This window comes from Diceros bicornis, chromosome 19, assembly GCF_020826845.1.
Source record: "Diceros bicornis minor isolate mBicDic1 chromosome 19, mDicBic1.mat.cur, whole genome shotgun sequence".
Lineage (NCBI taxonomy): Eukaryota > Metazoa > Chordata > Mammalia > Perissodactyla > Rhinocerotidae > Diceros > Diceros bicornis.
Window position 1 is genome coordinate 31,730,736 of NC_080758.1, and position 25,152 is coordinate 31,755,887.

Consider the following 25,152-nt stretch of genomic DNA (forward strand, 5'->3'; position numbering starts at 1 on the left):
ATAGGGAAACAAGCAAAAGGATTATCTGCAGCATTCCTTAGGCCAGCTATGCAAACTGCCACCTGCCAAGAGGAAATGCCATCTGTGGGGCAGGTACAGCAGTTATCTGGAGCACGGGGTGAAGAGGCCACGGTGGGCGGTTTCATCTTGCTTGGGCCAGGAGCTTCCTTCTGCTTTGTATCAAGGAGTGGATACCCAGATTTGGCCAAGGTCTCACCAATCTGCGCTGTGAGTGAGCAGGCAGCCTGGCCTGGCCCATTCCCAAGAATGGAGAAATATCTCTGAGGGCTGTCTGACCATTCCAGTCTGGGCCAAAGGCTTCCAGAAGCCCAGAAGAAACCAAGAGTTCACTTCTTTTACCCATCTATAGCTACTTCTAAAAGCAGGGCATGGTAGTAAAATATCTCCACTCTGCTTTCAACTCAGCATTATAATGAGCCTTGCTCACTGACATTATTTCCTAACCCTTTGATTTCTTTAATACACATAATCTTGTGGGGGCAACATAGTCCTTTTCTCATTCTCCTTTGTTGTAAAAGCAATGAATCAGGGAGCCTGACTCATAAACAGGAGCAAAGGGGGGCAATATACTCCCTTAGAACATGAAGTGTTTGTTTACTGGTGGCAGATCCCACCTCTAAGTGAGCCACCAAATCTCCAAGCAGAAAAGAAATACTTGCCTTTATCTTTTCCCTCCCCAGACACCCCATGCCTATGGTGAGAGAGGTGAGACCAGTCCATAGGGTCCCCTAGGCCCAGATGCAAGGGCAAGATATTTATCTACCCACTGTCACTCCACAAGCCCCTTGGAGTTCAGAAAACAGCACATATGGTCTCAAGGTCAATCTGCCCACATCTGGTCACATCCCTAGCTTTATACAAGCACAGAATTTGACACCAGTTGCCTTTGAATGCTGAGCTGGGAGGCAGTATTAGAGAAATATGCCTACCAAGTGCCAGAGAGACTGTCAAGTGCAGTCTGTCTTGGCCTAAAATGCCTTGCCTCTTGTAATATTGGCCCAGGCTCATGGGCAGTGAAGACAGAGCACCACCCCAAGGCTCTCTGCCAGGGCAGCCCAACCATCTGTGCCTTGTGTGCAAAAAAACCAGAGCAGCACTGAGGAAGAAAGTGCCAAGGTGCACTAGGGTGGCAATAATCATGTGGTGGACAGGGGCTGACTATAGCCCACACTCTTGGCTTTGACCATGACTTCCAAACATGTATCTGAGGACCAGACAGCTCTCCTTGGTTATCTCCCAGACCTATGTTTTCTCCTATGCTTTCTATTTCAAGGATAGGCACCACCAACCTTCCCGATTTCCCAAGCTAGAAACCTAGGAGTCATCCTAGACACCTCCTTTTCCAACTCATGCCCCACACCTAGTCTGTTACCAAATCCTATTGACCCAACATCCATAAAATCTCCTTAATCTACCTGGGGTGGATACTGTGGGTGGACCCAGCCAACCTCCATTCCACTACGCTTCTGGGGTGCAGTGCCTGGAAAGCACCAGGGGCCACTAAAAGCTGGACTTGAGACTCCCTGATGCAGCAGTCCAACACACACATTCCTCCCTCCGGTGATCTGGCCTCCTGCCTTGCACAGCACCCAGCTCAGCTGTTTCCCAAGACAACAGCTCTGGTATGCTCTGTTGTCTCTGCTCCCTGCGGACTGGCAGGGACCAGCAGGGCAAAATTGTACTGGGGACAACGAGTTATTTTCTTCCATCTGATTTCTACTTGCTAGGCTGGCTCAGGAAGCCGAAACCCAGGTCTTCTGAAAACAATGAGCATTTTACCATCACTGTAGGAAATTTAGAATTTATTCTGGGTCTCCAGGCACCATAGTTAGTATGACTAAAAAGTGCTGCTTCCAGGTTGCCAGTTGGGAGGACAATGCAAGGTTGAGTGTAACCTACAGGATGGGTGGATTTTTCTAAATGTTATTAAGGAGGTGTGGAAAATTCCAGTGTATCTATGAGGGGCTTAAAGGAGAAGGTCCCACTGGGCCATACTCTGCACTCATGGGACAGGAGAAATGACAGAGACTAGGAATACCTATCCAGTCTACTGTATTAGTTGGAAGGCCAAGCCCAGCTCAGTAGAGGTACTGGCATGGCAATTTATCATCATTAAGAGACAAACTGGAAGAAATCTGCCTATCAAATATGATAAAAGTAAAAGATGTCAAAGTTTTCCCTGGTCCAATTTTGTTTGTTTTAGATTTCAGAATGATAGTTAGGAGCATGAAGAAAAGTCTGTTGTATTTAAACAGAATTTGAAAGGCATGCAAGCAGGAAGTAAAGCATATTGCTTACCTTGTGAACATTGGTCAAGACATTTAGGAAACAGAAATCTAGGGGGGGAAAAAGAGAGAAATATTTTAAAACCATTAATGTCAGAGTTGTCAATGAATATTTCCCACAAAAATGTGAATATTACTGACACTCAAGATGACTTACTAGATGGGGCAAGAGGCAGGCAGCACTGAGCATTAAGGATAGCCGCAGTTATGCAAAAGGTTCTCACAGCTCTGAACCAAAGCTCCCTAAGCCAGAACACCATGGAAGTCCCTACGAGGCCCAACTCTTGGTGGAATGTTGAAAAGGGGATACTGGGGGCAGGGCCGGTTCTCTAGACTATACGAAATACAGAAAGAGAGCTGGTCTTTTTGGTTTTAAAAGAGATACTATCCTAATAGCAAAGGGGAAATTTTAAGGGAAAATGAGAAGAATTATATTCACCCAACTCTGCCAGGGGCCCTCAGTACTAAAGTTGCCATACTTCCCTTCACGTGCACGCTTAGAATCCTGGTTCCCCTTCTGAGCTCTAATGGTGAATGAAAAGCAGGAAACTGGCTGATTAAATCAGAATTGAGGCAGATGAGGGTGAATGAACCACAGTGTGAGTTAACAACTGTAGCTCTGCAGTAAGCTCCAGAGAAAATCTTATACTCTCAGTGCTTTTTTTTTTTTTTTTTTTTTGGGTGAGGAAGATCAGCCCTGATCCTCCTCTTTTTGCTGAGGAAGACCGGCTCTGAGCTAACATCTATTGCCAATCCTCATCCTTTTTTTTTCCCCCAAAGCCCCAGCAGATAGTTGTATGTCATAGCTGCACATCCCTCTAGTTGCTGTACGTGGGACGCGGCCTCAGCCTGGCCGGAGAAGCGGTGTGTGGGTGCGCGCCTGGGATCCAAACCCGGGCCGCCAGTAGCAGAGCACGCGCACTTAACCACTAAGCCACCGGGCTGGCCCTCTCAGTGCTTTAAAACTCCTAAAACATCCCAGTGCTCTTCTCAGGGAAGAAAGCTAACACTAGTGAGAATGGCTGCCTTTTACGGAGTTCTTACTATGGGCTGGGCACCACGCAAGCAGTTCACATATACGATCTTGTTCCGTCCTCACATCTACCCTGTGCCTTGGGTACTTAAAAGCTGAGAAGAGTGGGTTTGGGATGGCTAAGCAGTCTAAGCACTTTGCCCAAGGCCTCACAGGAAGCTAGAAAGTGGGAGGGCTTATGCAAGGACCCAGGTCTGTTTGGCACCACAGAGCTCTTATGTTTTCTTCCCCTGCAAGTGAGATGCTTGCCGAAGCCATACTTTGAAACTGTTGCTGGTCTAGGTGGCAGGTATTAATGCTGTTGAAAACACTGAACAAATTTCTCTCCTGCAATTACCTTGGTGGTAGCAAAGTCTTCATCTTTCTATTCGAATCTGAAAACAGCCAGACACACACCATTTGGAACCAAATTTGGTGGACGAGTGAGCTGGATGAATACTACTTTGGGCTGTGGATCTAGTTCTCTTGCCTGCCTCCCTTATGGTCTCTGAAGAATTCTAAGGAAGAACCCCCATGTGCTCTGAGCAAGATCAAGAGCCCTGGAACAAGGGAAGAGACATCCACGCCGGAGTCTCCTGAGAACAGAACTTACTGAACCACTGCACTCATAGCCCACTGAATGGCCTGCCACACAGTAAACAGATTCTTAGAAAGTGTCTGTCCCTATCAAGTGCCTGTGACTTAAGAGTACATGCCCTTAAACCCCTCTCAGCACCCTGCTTTCTTTCTCATAGCAGCCCACAGCAATTCACACCAGAGGAATCTTAGACAAGGTTTAGCAAAGTTCCCCCTCAAGGCATCTTATCCAATCACGAGTTGGACGTTCATGCTTTAAACCTTTGACAGGGGATGAGGTCATTAAGCTGCTCATTTTAAGCAGCTGCAGAGAAAATATTCAGAACACATAGACTTGCACATATATATGACTACCTAAAACCAGAATGCAATTTTTCATATCTTGGCACCTTTGGATTCCTATCCTTCAAATTCGTATGTTGGCCTTCTTTCCTAATCCAACCAGGAGATATCAATTGCCTCTTTATAATTCTTACAAATTGCCTTAGTCTTTTATTATGGCACTTCCTACCCTATATCATGATTAACTGTGTACATGCCATTGGTGTGGCATTTGGAAAATTACTGAACTTTTCTGATCATCAGCTCTCTCATGTAAAACATGGTAATGATGCCTACTTTAAAAGGGGGTTTTCGAGGATTAAGAGAGGTAAAGCATCACAGTGGCAGGTAAATAGCACAAAATAAATGCTGGCTCATTTGTCTACATATCATCCTCCCTACTAAACTGTAATATTAATGAGGAGTGCCTGGCATAGGAGTCTTAAAACACAGCAGACAAGTTCTGTACCAAACACTGAATTAATGGATATATCGGTTACTGACCAGCTCTTCCTCTGAATAACAAAAACAGTTGTGATTATAATATATTCCTAAGCCTTACACAGGTATGGTATCATGCATTTTGTAGTGTGCCAGCCAAGTATCTGATTTATATAAAATTCTAGTCAATCAATAAATGATGACACAATCTAATCTGCCCCCAAAAAAGACAAATAACTTGATGTAAAAATGGGCAAAGGGGGGCTGGCCCGGTGGTGCAAGTGGTTAAGTATGTGCGCTCTGCTGCGGCAGCCCGGGGTTCACCGGTTCAGATCCCGGGCGTGCACCGACACGCCGCTTGTCAGGCCATGCTGTGGCGGCGTCCCATATAAAGTGGAGGAAGATGGGCAGGGATGTTAGCCCAGGGCCATCTTCCTCAGCAAAAAGAGGAGGATTGGCAGATGTTAGCTCAGGGCAGATCTTCCTCACAAAAAAAAAAAAAAAAAATGGGCAAAGGATTTGAACACACATTTCTCCAAAAAAGATATACAAATAACCAATAGGCAAATGAAAAGATGCTCAATATCATTAGTATGAGGGAAATGCACATCAAAACCACAAAGAGATACTACTTCACACTAGGATGGCTAAAGTAAAAAAGACAGACAATAATAAGTACTGATGAAGATGTGGAGAAATCAGAACCCTGATACATTGCTGGTGGGGATGTAAAGTGGTGCAGTGGCTTTGGATACTAGTTTACAGTTCCTCAAAAAGTTAAATGTACAGTTACCGTATGACTCAGTAATTCTACTCCTAGGTATATACCCAAGACAACAGAAAACATATGACCACATGAACACTTATACACAAATATTCATAGCAGTATTATTTATAATAGCCAAAAGATGTAAACGACTCAAATGTCCATCAACTGATGAATGGATAAATAAGATGTGGTATATCTACACAATGGAATATTATTTGGCCATAAAAAGGAATGAAGTACTGATACATGCTAAAACATGGATGAACCTTGAAAACATTATGCTAAGTGAAAGAAGCCAGGCACAAAAGAACACATATTGTATGATTCCATTTATATGAAAGGTGCAGGATAAGAAAATCCACAGAAACAGAAAGCAGACTACTAGTTGCCAGGGGTTGGGAGGAGGAAGGAATGGGGAATAATTGAATTGTACACTTTAAAAGAGTGAATTTTATGGTATGTGAATTATATTTCAATGAAGCTATTATATTTAAAAAAAGCAATATACATACATACCATAAAATATCTAATGGTTTCCCCATCATCCAACACTTGTCCCCAAAGAAGTGGCCATATTCCAGAAGGAACCACTATTAACAGTTTGGTATGTATCTTTCTAGATATTTCCTATACATATGCAAATAGACATTTAAAAAATACATATTGTTTTGGCAATTTGCTTTTCTCACTTCACAAAATATTGTGGGACATTTTTCCATGTTAGTACATAAAAATCTACTGGATTTTTTTGAATGCCCGCAAAGTATTCCATTATATGGATATCCCCAAATCTAACCAGTGTCTTACTAATGAACATTTCTATTATTTCCAGTTCTTTGATATTATAAACAGTATTGTTTTAAACATGACAGAGCACATCTGTCATGTTTCAGATTGCCTAGTACCTTTTAAGAACACCTGTTCTAGGCTAGGTCCTAGGAAGCCTGTCTCTTTTGCAAAGGGACAGAGAACTCCTTTTCTAGCCTTTCTTGCAGTCTGGTGCAGGTATGTGACCTAAGTTCCACCAACTAGATATACTGCAAGACTCCCACTGGCAGTGAGCAGGGTGAGTGAGGGAATGTAGGGTAAGCAGACTCCACTTTCTGGCGAAGGAAGTGGCTGAGATATCCCCCTTACCAGGGCAGCCCTACAAGGTCTGAGCGTTGCTCCTGGCTGCCTGGTCAATACAGCCTGGCCCTCCTGGAGACTATGCAAGCTATAATGTCCTTTAGTAAATCCCTTTCCATTTAAACACGCTGGAGTAGGCTCTACAGTTTGGAATTAAGAATTTTGCTTGAACAAACACCCCTATACATATATATCTTTGTAAATTTGTACAAATATAACTGAATGATAAAATTCTATCAATGGGATGGTCAAATTTGTCTCCAAAGAGATTATATCATTTTACCTTCCTATCAACAGGGTATGAATGTACCTATTTTCCTAATAGGTAATAACTCCAAAACTAAGTGGCTTAAAATACTATGATTTTTATTTCTCATAATTTTGTGAGTTGGATGGGCAGTTGTTTTGGCCTAGGAAAGCTCAGCTAGGGCTGATTGTCTAAGATGGTCTCACTCACAGGTCCAAATGGAGTCTCAGCTCAGACAGCAGGAATGGGATGGCTGGGCCTCTCTCTCCACGTGGTCTCTCATCTTCCAACGGCCTAGCCAAGGCTTCTTCATATGGTGGTCTCAGCTCCCAGAAGCAAGAGAGGGTAAGCCCCAATGTGTAAACACTTTTCAAGCCTCTGCTTGTTTCTTGCTTTTTCATGTCCCATTGGCCAAAGCAACTCACATGCCCAAGCCCAAATTCAAAGGTTGAGAAGAAGATTTAACTCTTAACTCTTGATGGGAGGAGTTGCTTTTGCTGTGGCCATATTTTCAATATCCCACAGTTGGCCATGTAAGGATTTTTTTTTCTTTTTTGAAATTTATGGGCTTAACACTAGCCACTTAATTGTTTTTTTTAATGGGATGGGCTTAACTTTAATAACTTTCTTTTCTTAATCATGGGTTCTATAATTCTCTTATTCTATTCTCTGTGCACCCCCACGCACATGAAATAGAAGAGCCCCATAGCCCATGTGCATGGGCTAATAATTAGTTTTCCAACAGAGCATTAGTAAACCACCAAAGTAAATTACCTTCCTAAAGGAATTCAAAAGTAAATTTGGAAATTTCTCATTAATATCTAAAAAATGAGCAAAACAGTAATTTTGATTTATTGAGTTAATACTTTTGATCTCCTAATATGAAAAAAATGAGGAACTTTGTATATTCATACTTCCTAACACTTATACCTGATTTTGTTATTTATATTTTTAAGAAGACAAACCTCAAAGAAATTGTAGGTTTGGTTCCAAACCATCACAATAAAGCAAATATTGCAATAAAGTGAGTCACACCAATTTTCTGGTTCCCCAGTGCACATTAAAGTTGTGTTTATACTATACTGTAGTCTATTGAGTGTGCAATAGTATTATGTCTAAAAAATCAATGTACATACCTTAATTAAAAAATACTTTATTGCTAAAAAATCCTAACCATCATCTGAGCCTTCAGCGAGTTGTAATCTTTTTGCTGGTGGAGGGTCTCGTAAAAAACACAATTTACCTGCGAAGCGCAATGAAGTCAAGTGCAATCGAGGTACGCCTGTATTTCATAACCATCATTCACACAATTTTAGCCTTATTTCTATATATAAATAGATTATATGCTCATCTTCAGTCCTTCTATATTTCTCTTATTTATTTAAACTCTCTCGAAGACACTTGTTCCTCACATGTTAGTGCACCTGTTTATTCAGCAGATATTTCATAAGCACTTACTATGTACTAAGCATTAAACAGAAATGGTTTCTACCCTTACAAAAGCTAAATTTGTATTCTATAATTCCTCTCTTTTCTTTAATGGTCTTCATTTCTTTGTCTATGTCCTCTTCATTTTGCAATTTTCTCAAGCTTGAGGCTCTTTGACACAGACTTAAATCTTAGCAGTGTCGATTTGACTTGTCATTACTTTGATTGAGATTTTTCATTTTCATAATGTTTTGATTATGTTTATTTTCTTTCTATGGCTCTAACAGTTCATTTTCCTACTGCTTTTGTTAGCTAAACTCCTTTTTTACCTCCTGACAGCTTTATTGAGGTATAACTTACATATCATAAAATTCACTCATTTTATGTGTACAATTCAATGAGGTTTAAAGTAAATCTACAGAGTTGTGCAACCATTACAATTTGATTTTATAACATTTCCATCACCCCAAGAAGATCCCTCCTGCCCATTTCCCCAAACCTTTATATCTCTTCCTGAGCTCGCCCCCACCCCACCCTGTTAGCTCCACTTCTCTTTAATTTCTTTCCCCCCCCCCCAAAGCCCCAGTAGATAGTTGTACATCATAGTTGCACATCCTTCTAGTTGCTGTATGTGGAACGTGGCCTCAGCATGGCCGGAGAAGTGGTGCGTTGGTGCGTGCCCGGGATCCGAACCTTGGCAGCCAGTAGTGGAGTGCGAGCACTTAACCACTAAGCCACGGGGCCGGCCCTTTAATTTCTTTTTGATAGTACAGAATAGCACTGGGCTAATTCTTCTGAAGTGTAACTTCCATCTGTTGTTTGCTTATTACTCTCTTCTTACCTTTTTTCCACACTTTTTTTTTTTTGCTGAGGAAGACTTGCCCTGACCTAACATCTGTGTCCATCTTCCCCTATTTCGTATGTGGGACGCCACCAGAGCACGGCTTGATGAGCGGTGCATAGGTCTGCACCCAGGATCCGAACCTGTGAACACTGGGCCGCAAAAGTGGAGTGCATGAACTTAACTACTATGCCACCAGGCCGGCCCCTTTTCTTTTTTTAACGGTAGTACTTATGGTAGTATCTAGTCCCATGTTAGACCTCCTCCTGTTTTAACTCATCTTTAAGTAAAAGCTTGAGAAAATAAGAGACACGAATGGTAGAAAGAGTGGCATGTAAGAGTCAATATGGCAGTCCAAAGTATAATGGTGATGCTCAGCATTCACTACAATAACCTAACCTAAGACAGAAGGAAAAATAGACTACCTTGGTTTTTTAATGTGAGAGCAGAACCTAGGTCACAGCTAAGAAGAAGACAGAATGGTGAAGACATTTCTTGGGATCAGTCAAGGTGATTAGGGAAGTAACCTCTAATGTAACTTCTCTGAGAAGTCTAAAGAGAGGAAGGAAGCTTTTTCAGGTGAAGATTTAAGGGTAGATCAATCAGTTACCAGGAGATAATAATATGTACTAGCCAGAAAGACCACATGATTACAGACCTGGGACATGTCCCACTAGGCTAAAGGGAGAGGAAGTCAAGTAGCTCTAAGAAGGGAAAATGTAATGCTTGAAACATTCACCAGTGAGGAGTGTTTTGATGAAATAGTTACTTTGAGACACCACTGGGGCAGAGTAAACCATAAAACCCACTCAAAAAGCAATTTGGAAATGTGAATAAAGAATAATAAAACTGATCACACAATTAGTTAATAATTTCTCTTTGACGAATCTACTCTGAGGAAATTATCTGAAGTTTGAGAAATTTGTATGGATAAAGATATTCCCACAGCATTATTTATAATAGTGAAAAGTTAGAGACATCCTAAGTCATTAACAGTGGGGAAATGGTTAAGACAATTATATCCATCCACACATATAATGATTATATAATTAATCAAAATGTAATTATAATTACACTGCAATACAGGAACATATATATGTTAACTTACGTAATACGTTTATATGTTAACCTAAGAAGAAGGATACAAAATTATAGGTACACTACAACTGTCAAAAAGCATGCACAAAGACACACCAGAAAGGAATTCACAAAAATTATAATAGTTACATTGAGTTAGTGAGATTTGGGTGAATTATTACCCAATTTTCTTTGTTGTTGTTATATTACTTGCAAAGCAAAAAAAAAAAAAAGTTCACCTGTTAGTAGTGAGAATGAGTGTCATTAACTGAGGTAAGATGGCTTAACCATAGGAAAAAGTATCTGTGAGATACTCCAGGCACCTTGGGCCAAAGGGCCCTCCTCTGCAGTAAAGAGGAAAAGAAAAGGCTGCCCTAGGCATTCTTTTTTCTGGGAGAAGCTGTTTCAAGTCCCACTCCCCTAGATGGGCAACTTTTCAGTGCACAAAGTGCTGAGACACTGACAGTCCAAAGGGGTCTTCTGAGAACCCAGCACTAACCAAATAACGACTGAGCATTTATTACACATCAAGTAGACCGATGCATTCCAAAAGACACATAAAGCTGCGTCTCCTTGTGGTGAGTAGGAGAAAATCGCTTTCGTAAACTTAAACACACCACACTCTGCAGGCTGGAGGTGGTGCTAAGTATGTACCTGTGCTCCATATAGCAGCTCAGGGGCTCCACACACACCGTGATGGCACCAATGGTGAAGGAAGACTTGACATTTGAGTCTGGATGGGTCTGCAGGGCCTGGACAACATCAATAACATCGGTGTACCTGGGGAAAAAAAAGAGAATGATTAGTTTACTGATTGGAGTTGCTGAGTTGAGGAGGGGAATGCTAAACGGCTGAGTGAACAAGGGTGGAAGGAAAACCCAAAGGAGGAGACTGTGATTGGGTTCCTTGGGGTCACCTCACTTCATGATTTAGAGTCCCTGGAGTCCACAGTGTTTCTGCATTCCTGAGTGCCATTAGTCCTCATAACTGTGCAAGAGTGAGTGGAAGCACCCCCCTCTGGGGGTAAAGGGAAGCCTGTAGGTGACTCTGGGGCTCTGAGGGTGGGAATTGGTGTCCTTAGGACTGTTTTCTAATCAAGTTAGGAGCTCCTGCATTGGTCTAATTTCTTTCATAGCTCTATTTCTTTCATAGCTCTTTCCTCTCCTTCCACCTCACAGAACATGCAGGCAGGAGAGAAAGGAGGATCATCAGGTACCTCTCCAGGTCAGCAGACACATGTCAAATACCACTTCCATTCATATCTCCTACCTGGAACTCCCTCCAAACTCCAGACTTCTAGAGCCAATCTGATTTGTTTTTGTGTGTGAGGAAGATTAGCCCTGAGCTAACCTCTGTTGCCAATGCTCCTCTTTTTGCTCAAGAAGATTGGCCCCGGGCTAACATCCGTGCCCATCTTCCTCTACTTTATACGGGATGCCACCACAGCATGGCTTGACAAGCGGTGCGTTGGTGCGCGCCCGGGATCCGAACCTGCAAATCCTGGGCTGCCAGAGCAGAGTGCATGAACTTAACCACTACGCCACCAGGCTGGCCCCCAATCTGATATTTTTAGTTAGAATTTAACATGTTCATGATCCAACTCCCCAAGGCCTTGTCCTCAGCAGAGGGGACTCCACTCTTTCAGTTGCTAGGCTAAAAGATTTGTTTGGAGTCATTGACTCCATTTCTTCTCAATCTTCAAAATACAATTAGAAGGAGATCACTGCTCACACTCCCACGCTACTACTGGGTCCAAACTGCTATCATCTCTTGCCTAGATCACCCCACAGCCTCCTCACTGGCCTCCCTGCTTCTATCCTTGCCTCTCCTCAAACTGTTTTCAACACAGAAGCCAGAGAGGGATCGTGCTAAGCCCATTGTGCTAAGCCCTTACAATGGCCCACACAGCCCTCTATGATCTGACCCCCACACTGCAGGGAAGAGTTTCATCTCCTATTATTCCTTCCCTTACCTGGATCTAGCGACTTTGACCTCCTGGCTCTTCCTTGAACATGTCAGGCACACTTCCACCCTGTACTCTCAGTCCCCTCTCCTGGGATGCTCTTGTCTTTGGATGTCTGCGAGGCTTGCTCCCTCACTCCTTTCAGGTCCCTGCTCAAGTAGCAGCTTATGAGGCAGGTATCTTCTGACTTCACACAGCCTATGTGATACAGCAACCCTCCCTCTGGCACAACCTGCCCCTGCCCCAATTCTTCTCCAAAGCACTGAACATCAGCTACATATGTTGTATTTTCCCATTTATTTGTTTATAGCCTGTCTCTGCAATAACAATGTAAGGTGGTTGTTGAGTGCTATAATCTATGGTGTGTAAAGAAGGGCAGATGAATGAACTGGATGTTCAACGGCAGGTAGACCTGTGGCCACTCTAAGAGGGGACCTGCCCTCTTCACCTTCTGGAGAACATTTTCCCAATTGATCCAGCCTATCATCAATAGATCAGTTCCTATGGAGGGAAGGCAAATCTGATGGGCAACCTTACTGATGATATGGGCCTGGGCCATTGGGAGGGCAGTGGTGGTGGCTGGGGGGATAGGTACAGCCTGCCTGAGTGCGTCAGTGTGCACCTGGGATCTGAACTGGTGAACCCCGGGCCGCCGCAGCGGAGTGTGGGCACTTAACTGCTTGTGCCACCGGGCTGGCCCCGATACTTTTACTTTATTTATTATTTTTTTTGTGAGGAAGATCAGCCCTCAGCTAACATCTGTGCTAATCCTCCTCTTTTTGCTGAGGAAGACCGGCTCTGAGCTAACATCTATTGCCAATCCTCCTCCTTTTTTTCCCCAAAGCCCCAGTAGATAGTTGTATGTCACAGTTGCACATCCTTCTAGTTGCTGTATGTGGGATGTGGCCTCAGCATGGCCGGAGAAGCGGTGCGTCAGTGCAGGCCCGGGATCAGAACCCGGGCCGCCAGTAGTGGAGCGCACGCACTTAACCGCTAAGCCACATGGCCGGCCCTGCCCGATACTTTATTTTAAATGTAGGTAATTTAAAGAATAATTTTACAACATTCCAGAATATAAACAAATATAGCCCCTCAAATTCCTTAAAATTAATTTTTTAAAATTAAGATTTCCCCAGTTTTACTTATTTGTGTGTGTGTATTAAGTTCTACACAATTTTGTAACCTGTGTAGGTTCCTATATCCACCACAGTCAGGATACTGAATGGTTCCAATACCACAAAGATCCCTTGTGTTGCCCTTTTATAACCACACTCACCTCCCTCCTGCCCCCGACTCCCATCCCTAACTCTTGGTAACCATTAATCTGTCCTCCATCTCTAAAATTTTTTCATTTCAAAATACATTAATTTTTAAAACAACAACTAGTAGCTGTACTTGATGTCAAAGCTCAACACCACTGCCTCCACTGCTGCAGTTAGGTCGAATGGAATCAAGTCACTCAAGGGGAAAAAGATGACTCTGCCCTATACTACAGGTTTCCCCCAAAGAATCCTATAAATGAAGATAAAAGCCACCCTTAAGGAATAAATTCTCTATTTGAGAAGCCTCTGGGGTCTCCCTTCACCAGCAACTTCAATATTGGGCTCAAAGGTCCAGCCCCAAGGAGGTGGACATGTAAAAAAAGAAGGCTGTCACATGTTCCCTGCTGAGCCTCAAGAGAATGGGTCCAGCCTGTAAGAACAGTGTCTTAGTGAGAGCCACAGCATTTAGCTGACATTCCGACTTGAGTCTCTCAGGAAATCTGAGGTCCCTAGTGTCCTGGGGCTGCATCTGGGCAAAGGCTGTGTCTGAGAGTACAAGAGACGGCTGGCTATACTCTGTCACTGCAATCCAGAGCAGCCAGAATAGCTGACACTTCTGCAGACTTGTACAGTCAAAGACAAGAAGTCAACAATGCTCTCTGAAGTGATGGAAGATAGAAATGACTTCAGTTGCACAATGTCAAGCTGCTAAATTTGATTCCAGGTCCACACCCCCAATGACTCTCAACTCTGGCGGGGGCCAATCCATTTCTTTGACCATTAGGAGCTATAGAAAACAAGTGGTTTCAAGCCCAGACTCTTCCTCTGTGGCCTCCAGGACCTCAGCCCATAAGTAGGACAAAAGGGCTGACAGAAGGGAAGCCCAGGGCAGGTGTGAGAACAAGGCCTGAAGAAGAGGAACAAGGGCCTGGCAGGGCCAGTTCTCACCATCACACCCAAGAGACCAAATAGGGCTTTGGATCTGGGCCTATTCTTTACTGGAAACAATTTGCCAATTGCAAATACTAATTACTAGAAGCAAGAAAATGCAGCATAGCACAAAAGCACTTCCTGAGAACTGCCGAAAGCTTCTTTATTACCAACCATAATGACACCAGTGAAAAGCACAGCCCATGTTTTCCTGACCCACCACGTTCTCCTCTGGGCCTGGAGGGTGATGGGCCTGCATGGGGCCCCTCCCTGCAAGGCCTCAGAACAGGTCAAGGGAAGCTCCTTGCAGCCAGGGTCCCCGGAGCAGTGGTACTCACTGTCAAACCTGTCTTCACAGAGAGCTCCTTGCCCAACTAGACTATTCAAGCTCCTCACTGAGGGTCCAAGGAAACTCTCCTGGAGTAGCTATGCTGGGGATGGTGGGGTTTGAGATTGTAGGGTATAGGGGCCATCTCTGTAACTCCACAAGGGAGGACTGAAACAGATGAAGCTCCCTTGCCTAGATGGTGAAGGAAGAGGATTAGAGACCACTACTGTCATAAGAATTATCAAAGAATTTTGCCCAGAAAACGTCCCCCCTAATTCCTCACCTTTTGGGGATATTATGATGTTGACACCAAACTTAAAGCTTGTGTGGAAGCTACTCCAGCCACTCTAGGCCATAGGATGGCAACAGGGGTCCTTGTTCATTTAAGGCCTCCCTGTGTAGCACAGACACTGCTCATGCAAGTGCGGAGTTTGTTCTGTGCTCCAGGTTAGACACACATGAAATAACAGTAATGGCAAGGCACCACCCTACCCCAGGGTCCCCAGAAGAATTCCAGTGCTCACCCTTGTAACACTACCAGCAGTCTGGTCTTCTTGCAGATGTAGGCTGACTGGCGGGCAGAGCGGTTCTGTTGGGCCTCCAGGGCGCTGGAAAGGTATCTCTGGAAGTGAGCAGCATGAAAACATTCCGAGCTGTCCATGATTTGGCGGTACACCATCCATCTGGAAACGTCAAGTATAAGCTCAGCATGAGAGCTACCCGATGGCCTGGCTCAGCCAGTGGATTCAAATGTGACCAGTACGCTCACAGACATTCTGCCCAGTGAACCCGTACAGGAGACAGCAATCCTGGCACCACAGAAATGGGTGAAGGGCACTGGCTGGGTGGGAAGCTTCCGTATCCTGAAACCACTATCATTGGAGCTTTTGACAGAAAATGCCTTGCCACAGGGAAAATGGTCAGGTAAGCACATGACTATCAGACTTTCAAGTTGAGAAAGACTTCTTCTGACCAGGCAGTCACTTCCTGAAGGACCATTCAACAGAATGGCTTCAGTCTGGTACTCAGTAAAACTCTTGCTAAGAAAAAGAAATGGGCAGGGTGAAGAATTCAGACTGTTTACAGAACAGAAGCAATAGAAATGAGGGAGGGACTCATTAGCTACATTGTATTTATAAAGGAGGTCCACTACTTCCCTAGCATCTCTCCAAAACTCACCTCCCCACTCCCCACCGTCTCACACCCTAAACTCCCAAACATCTAGGCAATTTCAGTCTTCTTGACTACTCGATGTCCTCCTGCAGGATGCCTTACTTGGAGGTAGCTCAACTAGATATTAAACGCCCAGTTCAATCAGCAAGGGCTGTTTAGTAACCGCCAGCCAGGTGGAAGTACTGGATGAATGATTTCCCCAATTTTACCTAAGCCATCATGTCCCAGCTGCACCTGAACTCACGCAGAGAAGGCTCACATTTACCAGCTCCCAAGCTCTAACCACCCTGGTCCTGAATTGCCCTGCTGACCAAGCATACTCCCAGGCCTTTGCCCATGTGGTCCTGCTGCTATGATGCTCTTCCCAAGAGAGCCAAGGGTTCATTCCCTTATTTCCTCATATGTCACCTTCTCAGCGAGGTCTTCTCTGAGCACCCAATTTAAAACTGCAATCTGTCCTCCAGCCCTTCTCTGCTTTATTTTCTCCACAGCACTTTTCACTAGCTAATATACTATTTTCCTCATCTGGTTAATTGTCTATCTTCCCAAACTAGAATGTAAGCTCCAAGAGGGCAGAGACTTCCTAGTCTGTTTTGTTCATTTAGAACAGTGCCTGGCACACAGAAAGTGCTCAGTACAAATGTGTTAAATGAAGGGATGGACGGATGACCACTGTTCTGATACTAATTACATCAAAGGTGAGAACATGTCGAAGGTTTCCCAGTGCCTAGGCAGGCCCAGGCATAGACTCCCTTTCCCCAAAGCAAAGGCAGCAGCCATACTAACCTGCCATATTCCTTATGCAGAGTGACCAGAAAAGCACAGAGCTCATTAGCATGACAGCCCGGGAGGCCAGTTACAATGCTGATGATTACCTATATGAAAGAAAAGTCATGTGGGTTTGTGATTCAACTGGGAGGCAGTGCTGTGTACAAGGTTAAGAGAAGTGTCTCCTGGAGCCAGGTTCTGTGGGTTTGAACCTCAGCACCAGCATTCACTAGCTATGTGACCTCGGGCTAACAACAGAAACTACCTTGCAGGATGGGTGTGATGATTAACTGAGTTAATATATGTAAAGTGCTTAGAACAGTGTCTGGCACATAGTAAACACCATATAAAATGTAGTGTTACTATTATAATTTCCATGGAGCAGGTTGTGACTGGATCAGTTAAAATACAGCGGAAAATACTGGTCAGAAAGGAGATCTGGGACAAAAATGCCAGAGGCTGAATTCAGCAATTTGGTAACTCAGTGAAGGAGAGGAGCGGCACTGCGGACGTCTCTGGCAGCCCGTGCCCTCCAAGCCACAGGGCCTGAGCTAAAGGAAACAAACTGCATGTAGGAAGCACTTCTTTTTTTTTTTTTTTAATTTTTTATTTATTTATTTTTCCCCCCAAAGCCCCAGTAGATAGTTGTATGTCATAGTTGCACAGCCCTCCAGCTGCTGTATGTGGGACACGGCCTCAGCATGGCCGGAGAAGCGGTGCGTCGGTGCGCGCCCGGGATCCGAACCCGGGCCGCCAGCAGCGGAGCGCGTGCACTCAACCGCTAAGCCATGGGGCCGGCCCAGGAAGCACTTCTGAGTCTTGATAGGGAGAAGAGGAGCCAGGCTGCACTGTCCTAACCTTACTACACAACCACACGAAAACAGGGCTTTCTGCAGGTAGGTATTCCAAAGCAAGTGGAAGAAATTCACTGACAAAGAAGGGGTCAAGCCAGGGAAAAAAGGAACCATGCAGTTGTTGACGGATATCAATATAAATAACACAGCATGGCAAGGGCTTCTTTAAGTATGTGTTTTATTTCACAATACACAAGACCCACTGGGACAGGGCTGGTCACAGATAACTCAGATAAAGCTCAGCTTGGAGGCACTCATCACTTAAGCTGGTCACATCAGCACAGCGATAGCTGTGGATCTCTTCTTTTGTAGGAACCAGACATTCTCCTTCCTCCCCTGTGACCAGGCCTCTACTCTGCGTCCCTTTCTGTCCCTGTGGGCAGTACTCCATGTAACTGACTTTGTTTATCCTCTTTCCATCCCAATTTCCCCATCTTGGTTCCTATTCCTCAGTGCCCAGGCCTCAGCCTCTCAAATCACAGCACACGTGCTTACAGCCAGACACCTTCTAACTTTAAGGCCAGTCCTACAGCACTTTTGAAAAAAAATTATTTTATTGATTATAGCACTTTTTAAATAAAATATAACAAGTAGGCATTTTCTTTCTTTTTTTTTTTTTGTGAGGAGGACTAGCCCTGAGCTGACATCCGATGCCAATCCTCCCCTTTTTTCTTGAGGAAGACTGGCCCTGGGCTAACATCCGTGCCCATCTTCCTCTACTTTATATGGGACGCTACCACAGCATGGCTTGACAAGCAGTGCGTCGGTGCGCACCCGGGATCTGAACCTGCAAACCCCGGGCCGCCACAGCGGAGCACTTAACCGCTGCACCACCGGGTGGCCCCGCATTTTCATTTTTAAACTCTTGCCTAAGGGGAAAATGAGACTCCTAATTGCTTAGAGCTTCTATTTTCTTTTGCAGCCTAGTGTCTTCTAGATTTGCACAGAAATAAATGCCCTCTTTGAGCATATTATAACATATGGTTCCAAAGAAATGGTGGGAGGGGTCAAGAGGAGGGGAGTGTGAGGTGGGAGCAGACCAAAATCCACTCTTGGGAAGACAATGTTCATAAATTATCACCTTATCCTGGTGATGCCAGCAAGGCCCGACTAACAAGGCCCTTCCCCTTATTAAGCTCAACGTGTCACAACCAGAAAGAGCGGCTGGCATGAGAGTGCTGAGCAAGAGTTGAAAGGCCTGGAGAAGCAAGGGGAGGGCAGAGCGAGGTGCCAGGGTTTCCTGGCTGCCATGGGGCTTGGCTGGGGTTAATGTAGGCACCTGTACACAGTCACTGTATACAGTGGGTTTCGTGTGTATCATTATATCAGTAACCAAGGAGGTGGACAGTCTTATAAAAGGGAGTCCGCCTGAGCTCCTTTTGTTAACTGATAGAGAAGATCCAAAGGCAGGCTATCAGGATTATCTTTCTGTGAATTCCCAGCATATTTGGTGAGCTACTCTACCTTCTCATTTTCTACTCGGTGAGTTGGGTTGATTTCAGCTTGGTGCAGCAGGACAGGGAGATGGGTTCTCATCACGGGGTCCCGACCAATGCTGCTGAAGGCGAAATGCTGGAGAAAGCTAGGAAAACAAAGACAACGCTATTACGTTACTATCACCAGCCTAGCTTGAATGTGCCCATTCACATGAGAAACTCCTCATTTAATTGCTGAAAAAGAAACCTTAGATTCTCTCTAGAGAATAAAATTGTATATGGTGTGTCACTACTACCTTTTACAATGATCCCTAAGAAGCCATAAAGAAAAAGGAGCTTAGAAAGGACCAACACTGAAGTTTCCGACATTTCAAAAGCCAGAACATTAAATATCTATAAACAGAAAACCAGAGCTCACCAATCTAGCTCTGGGAGTTTGGCTGAGAGGACCTTTAGAGGACTCCGTGTCTCCCCAGCAGAATGGCTCAGGACACTGAAGAGCTTCTGTGCACTGGAGTGTCTGAAATATCAAAAGCTTACAGGTTAGAACGAACTCCATCTCCCGACAGAGCACATACTTTACATAACTTGTTCTGAGGCTTTCAAGCCAAAGTCCTGTGACAGAACCAACACTTCCAAAAGGAGCATCTCACTAACTTAAACAAAATGTGGTGTTAGTGTACGACAACAGGTGTGCCCACATGGGAAGCTTGGCCTGAAACCCGTTGTGATCCTATGTGTTTCTGATTCTTGGTGGATTTCATCTCTCTGACTTGGATTTCCTCAAGGGCGCTGGCTACCTGCAAATTGGCAGCACTAAAATGACCGAGTCGGCCCTTTCAGAAGCCAAGACCCCTGTGTTACATAACACAAGTCATCCTGCAGAGACAGCAGACACACACAGCTTAGGGAAACAAGCATAAACATTGAAGGCAGCCACTTACAATCTCTTTTGTTCCACAGATAATCCATCTTCCTGGATCACTTTTAAAGATACCCCTGAGTTAGCCTGCTGTTGCCAGGGGGAGAAGACCTAAAAAAAAAACACAATTTGAGCAAAGAACACTTTAAACCCAACAACAGGATATGGAATCCACATGGGGATTTGATGGTTGTTGAAAATCTAGACTGTCAGTACAGAGAAAACCCATCATAACAAACAAGTTTGTTTCAAAAATAGAGGCCTGAAGCAATTTTGTTCTGTATTTTTCAAAACTAGAATTTCTTTCTGGGTTCCTCTCCCAGGGATTCTGCTCCTTCAGAGGCCAAGAAGCATGAAGGAAGGTGTCAGGTAACACTGTTCTGGCAGCAGGGGCATGTTCTTCCCTGAGGATAAGGCCAGACAGAAGGAGCAGTTCAAGCAACTCCTGCCTAGAGGCAGAGGGATGGCTGAAGAGAATCTAAAGGGCTATCTCTATGTTCCCTGGTTTGAAAGAACAAGCACAAGGAGATAGGAAGGACCAGCAGGAAGTTAGAGGAAGACAAAGACTGGCCTGAGACACCATGCCACTCTGCAGCCAAGGCCGGCTCTTATCTCCTTCACGTTCTGTGAATCTGTCCCCAGGGAGGGACATTGTCCCCTCACTAGCTGCTGCAATCATACCTTTCCAAGTTACTTCCACCAGTCATGAGGCTGGTTATCCATTTGACTTTGGCTACTGCTTGGCCTCTAAGTGGGCTGTATAATTCTCAGTAAGCTCCCTCACTCATGCAATCTGTGCCAAGTGCCTATAATATGTAGCCAGCCATGTGGGACTATTCACAAGGGCAGGGCCTGTGAACCACGGGGAGGGAGAACTTGGGGTGGGGTTGAGAGCTCTGATCCAGTAGGTAAGGCCCAACAATTCAATAAAGTAGCTAAAAGGAAAATGAGTCTAATTAGTTTTTAAAGGGGACAAAGACTTTTCTTAGAAGGTAAAAACACTTTTTGTTCAATTCCTTCAGGTTCTCACCTCTTAATGGCAAGAGCACCATTCCAGGACTCAAAGGGATTAGAAGCAGCCACCCCCGACCAGCCCTCCCAACTCTCCCTCTCATCACCTCACTGTTAGCCCTGAAACGTTGCCTTACCATCTAAATTGCTACGAGAAAAAAAGTAGTAGCTATTTTGCTGACTAATGATCGATGTTACCTCTGAGTAAAATGCTTGGTATATCTTTGATTTGGGGAAAAGGGCAATCATCAGAAAATTGCTTGATCCATGGAAATGAACTGGGAGATGAGGAAGCAATGAGCTTCTGAAGTCTATCAGAAGGGCAGCAACGATACTGGTGGAATCCTAAAGAGAAAAAGAGGGAGCATTAGTGAGAAAAGCCATTTGCGTGATACCAGCCATCACAACTACTACCAGAACACATATGACAAATTTCAGTGCAATTATTTTCACATTATGTGGTTTACTGGGGTTCAATTAATAGATGTGCTTTCCAATACCCAGTTACAGGAGGTATAGGAAGTATAAGGGTCTTTTCTCCTAAGCGGGAAATGTCATCTCAAAATTCTTTCTGGGTATTAATCCCTTATCAGATATACGATTTCTAAATATTTTCTCCCATTCTGTGGGTTTTCACTTTCTTGATAGTGCCCTTTAATGCACAGTAATTTCTAATTTTGATGAAGTCCAATTTTTTCTTTTGTTGTCTGTGCTTTTGATGTCATATCCAAGAAATCACTGCCTAACCCAAAGTCACAAGGATTTACTCCTATGTTTTCTTCTAAGAGTTTAATAGTTTTAGCTCCTTTTTTTTTTATTAAGGTAACATTGGTTTATAAAATTAAATAAGTTTCAGGTGTACATCATTATATTTCTTTTTTTTGTGTGAGGAAGGTCAGCCCTGAGCTAACATCCATGCCAATCCTCCTATTTTTGCTGAGGAAGACTGGCCCTGAGCTAATATCTGTGCCTATTTTCCTCCACTTTTTTATATGGGATGCCGCCACAGCATGGCCTGGCAAGCGGCGCATTGATGCGCGCCCGGGATCCGAACTCGGGCCGCCAGCAGTGGAGCACACACACTTAACCGCTAAGCCACGGGGCGGGCCCCCATCATTATATTTCGATTTCTGTGTAGACTACATCGTGTTCACCACTCAAAGTCTAGTTTCCATCTGTCACCATACACATGTGCCCTTTTAGCCCTTTCACCCTCCCCCCTTCCCTTCTGGTAACCGCCAATCTATTCTCTGTGTCTATGTGTTTGTTGTTTTTTAATCTTCCACATATGAGTGAAATCATATGGTACTCGGCTTTCTCCACCTGACTTATTTTGATTAGCATAATACCCTCAAGGTCCATCCATGTTGTTGCAAACGGCAAGATTTCATTTTTTTTTAGGGCTGAGTAGTATTCCATTGTGTATATATACCACATCTTCTTTATCCATTCATCCATTGATGGGCATTTCAGTTGTTTTCAACTCTTAGCTATTGTGAATAATGCTGCAATGAACATAGGAGCGCATATATCTCTTTTTTGTGTGTGTGAGGAAGATCAGCCCTGAGCTAACATCCATGCTAATCCTCCTTTTTTTTTTTGCTGAAGAAGACCAGCCCTGAGCTAACATGTATTGCCAATCCTGCTCCTTTTTTTCCCTTTTCTCCCCAAAGCCCCAGTAGATAGTTGTATGTCATAGTTGCACATCCTTCTAGTTGCTGTATGTGGGACGCTGCCTCAGCGTGGCCGGACAAGCGGTGTGTCGGTGCGTGCCGGGATCCGAACCCAGGCCACCAGTAGCGGAGTGCGAGCACTTAACCGCTAAGCCATGGGGCCGGCCCCCGCATATATCTTTTAGAATTAGTGTTTTTGTGTTCTTTGGATAAATATCCAGAAGCGGAATAGCTGGATCATATGGTAGTTCTATTCTTAATTTTCTGAGGAATCTCCATACTGTTTTCCATGGCTGCACCAGTTTACATTCTCACTAGCAGTGTATGAGGGTTCCCTCTTTTCCACAACCTCTCCAACATTTGTTATTTCTTGTCTTTTTAATAATAGCCATTCTGACAGGTGTGAGGTGATACCTCATTGTAGTTTTGATTTGCATTTCCCTAATAATTAGTGATATTGAACATCTTTTCATGTGCCTGCTGGCCATCTGTACATGTTTTTTGGAAAAATGTCTGTTCGGATCTTCTGCCCATTTCTTAATTGCATTTTGTTGTTGTTGAGTTGTATGAGTTCTTTATATATTTTGGATATTAACTTGTTATCAGATATATGATTTGCAAGTATCATCTCCCAATTGTTAGGTTGTCTTTTCGTTTTGTTGATGGTTTCCTCTGCTGTGCAGAAGCTTTATAGTTTGATGTGGTCTCGTTTGTTTTGTTTATTTTTTCTTTTGTTCTCCTGCCTGAGGAGACATGATATTCAAAAAGACACCACTAAGATCAATGTCAAAGAGTGTACTGCCTACCTTTTCTTCTGTGAGTTTTATAGTTTCAGGTCTTACATTCAAGTCTTTAATCGATTTTGAGTTCATTTTTGTGTATGGTGAAAGATAATGGTCTACTTTCATTTTTTTGCATATGGCTGTCAAATTTTCCCAACACCATTTATTGAAGAGACTTTCCTTTCTGTACTGTGTGTTCTTGGCTCCTTTGTCAAAAATTAGCTGTCCACAGATGTGTGGGTTTATTTATGGGCTCTCAATTCTGTTCCATTGATCTGTGTGTGTTTTTGTGCCAGTATCATGCTGTTTTGATGACTATAAGCTTTGCAATATATTTTGAAATCAGGGAGTGTGATATCTCCAGCTTTGCTCTTTTTTCTCAGTATTGCTTTGGCTATTTGGGGTCTTTTTTTATTCTATATAAATTTTAGGATTCTTTGTTCTATTTCATGAAAAACGTTGTTGTGACTTTGATAGGGACTGCACTGAATCTGCAGATTGCTTTAGGAAGTATGGACTTTTTTTGTGTGTGTGGGAGGAGATCAGCCCTGTGCTAACATCTGCCAATCCTCTTCTTTTTTTTGCTGAGGAAGACTGGCCCTGGGCTAACATCCATGCCCATCTTCCTCCACTTTATATGGGACGCCGACACAGCATGGCTTGCCAAGCGGTGCGTCAGCGCATGCCTGAGATCCGAACCGGCAAACCCCAGGCTGCCACAGCGGAATGTGCACTTAACCACTTGCGCCCCTGGGTCGGCCCCCTGGATGTTTTACCTATGCTAATTTTTCCACTTCATAAGCATGGAATACCTTTCCATTTCTTGGTGTCTTCTTCAATTTCTTTCAACAATGTTTTATAGTTTTCAGTGTACAGATCTGTTACCTCTTTGGTTAAATTTATTCCTAGATATTTTATTCTTTTTGTTGTCATTGTAAACAGGACCATATTACTGATTTCTCTTTCTGCTATTTCATTGCTAGTATATAGAAACGCAACTGATTTTTGTATGTTGATTTTGTACCCTGCAACTTTATAGTATTTATTATTCCTAATAGTTTTCTGGTGGATTCTTTAGGGTTTTCTATATACAAAAATCATGTCATCTGCAAAGAGTGACAGTTTTACTTCTTCCTTTCCAATTTGGATCCCTTTTATTTCTTTTTCTTGCCTAATTGCTCTGGCTAGTACTTCCAACACTATGTTAAATAAGAGTGGTGGAAGTGGGCATCCTTGTCTTGTTTCTGCTCTTAGAGGAACAGCTTTCAGTTTTTCACCATTGAGTATGATGTTAGCTATGGGTTTGTCATATATGGCCTTTGTTATGTTGAGGTATTTTCCTTCCATATCCATTTTATTCAATTTTTGTGTGTGTGTGTGTGAGGAAGACCAGCCCTGAGCTGACATCTGATGCCAATCTTCCTCTTTTTTTTTGCTGAGGAAGATTGGCCCTGGGCTAACATCTGTGCCCATCTTCCTCCACTTTATATGGGACACCACCACAGCATGGCTTGACAAGCAGTGCATCGATGTGCATTGATCCGAACCTGTGAACCTTGGGCCACGGAAGCAGAGCACGTGCACTGAAGTGCTGCGCCACCGGGCTGGCCCCTATTCAGAGTTTTTTTTTTTTTTTTTTATCATAAATGGATGCTACATCTTGTCCAATGCTTTCTCTTTTTTTTTATAATTTTATTTATTTTTCCCCCAAAGCCCCAGTAGATAGTTGTGTGTCATAGCTGCACATCCTTCTAGTTGCTGTATGTGGGATGCGGCCTCAGCATGGCTGGAGAAGCTGTGCGTCGGTGCGCGCCTGGGATCCGAACCCGGGCCGCCAGTAGCGGAGCGTGCGTACTTAACCGCTAAGCCATGGGGCCGGCCCC

At 43.9% G+C, this 25,152-nt stretch overlaps 1 protein-coding gene across 1 annotated transcript in view; it reads right to left on the bottom strand.

The window, feature by feature from the left end:
- The window catches only part of DNAAF9 (dynein axonemal assembly factor 9), a 141,520-nt gene that overhangs the window by 20,428 nt on the left and 95,940 nt on the right, over positions 1-25,152 (bottom strand). Inside the window, exons 22-29 of the mRNA XM_058563120.1 lie at positions 21,013-21,159; positions 19,826-19,914; positions 19,300-19,401; positions 18,910-19,027; positions 16,610-16,698; positions 15,175-15,333; positions 10,822-10,947; positions 2,320-2,357 (exon numbers count right to left, since the gene is read on the bottom strand). Coding sequence (XP_058419103.1) covers positions 2,320-2,357; positions 10,822-10,947; positions 15,175-15,333; positions 16,610-16,698; positions 18,910-19,027; positions 19,300-19,401; positions 19,826-19,914; positions 21,013-21,159 — 868 coding nt within the window. The remainder of the gene's footprint in view (positions 1-2,319; positions 2,358-10,821; positions 10,948-15,174; positions 15,334-16,609; positions 16,699-18,909; positions 19,028-19,299; positions 19,402-19,825; positions 19,915-21,012; positions 21,160-25,152) is intronic.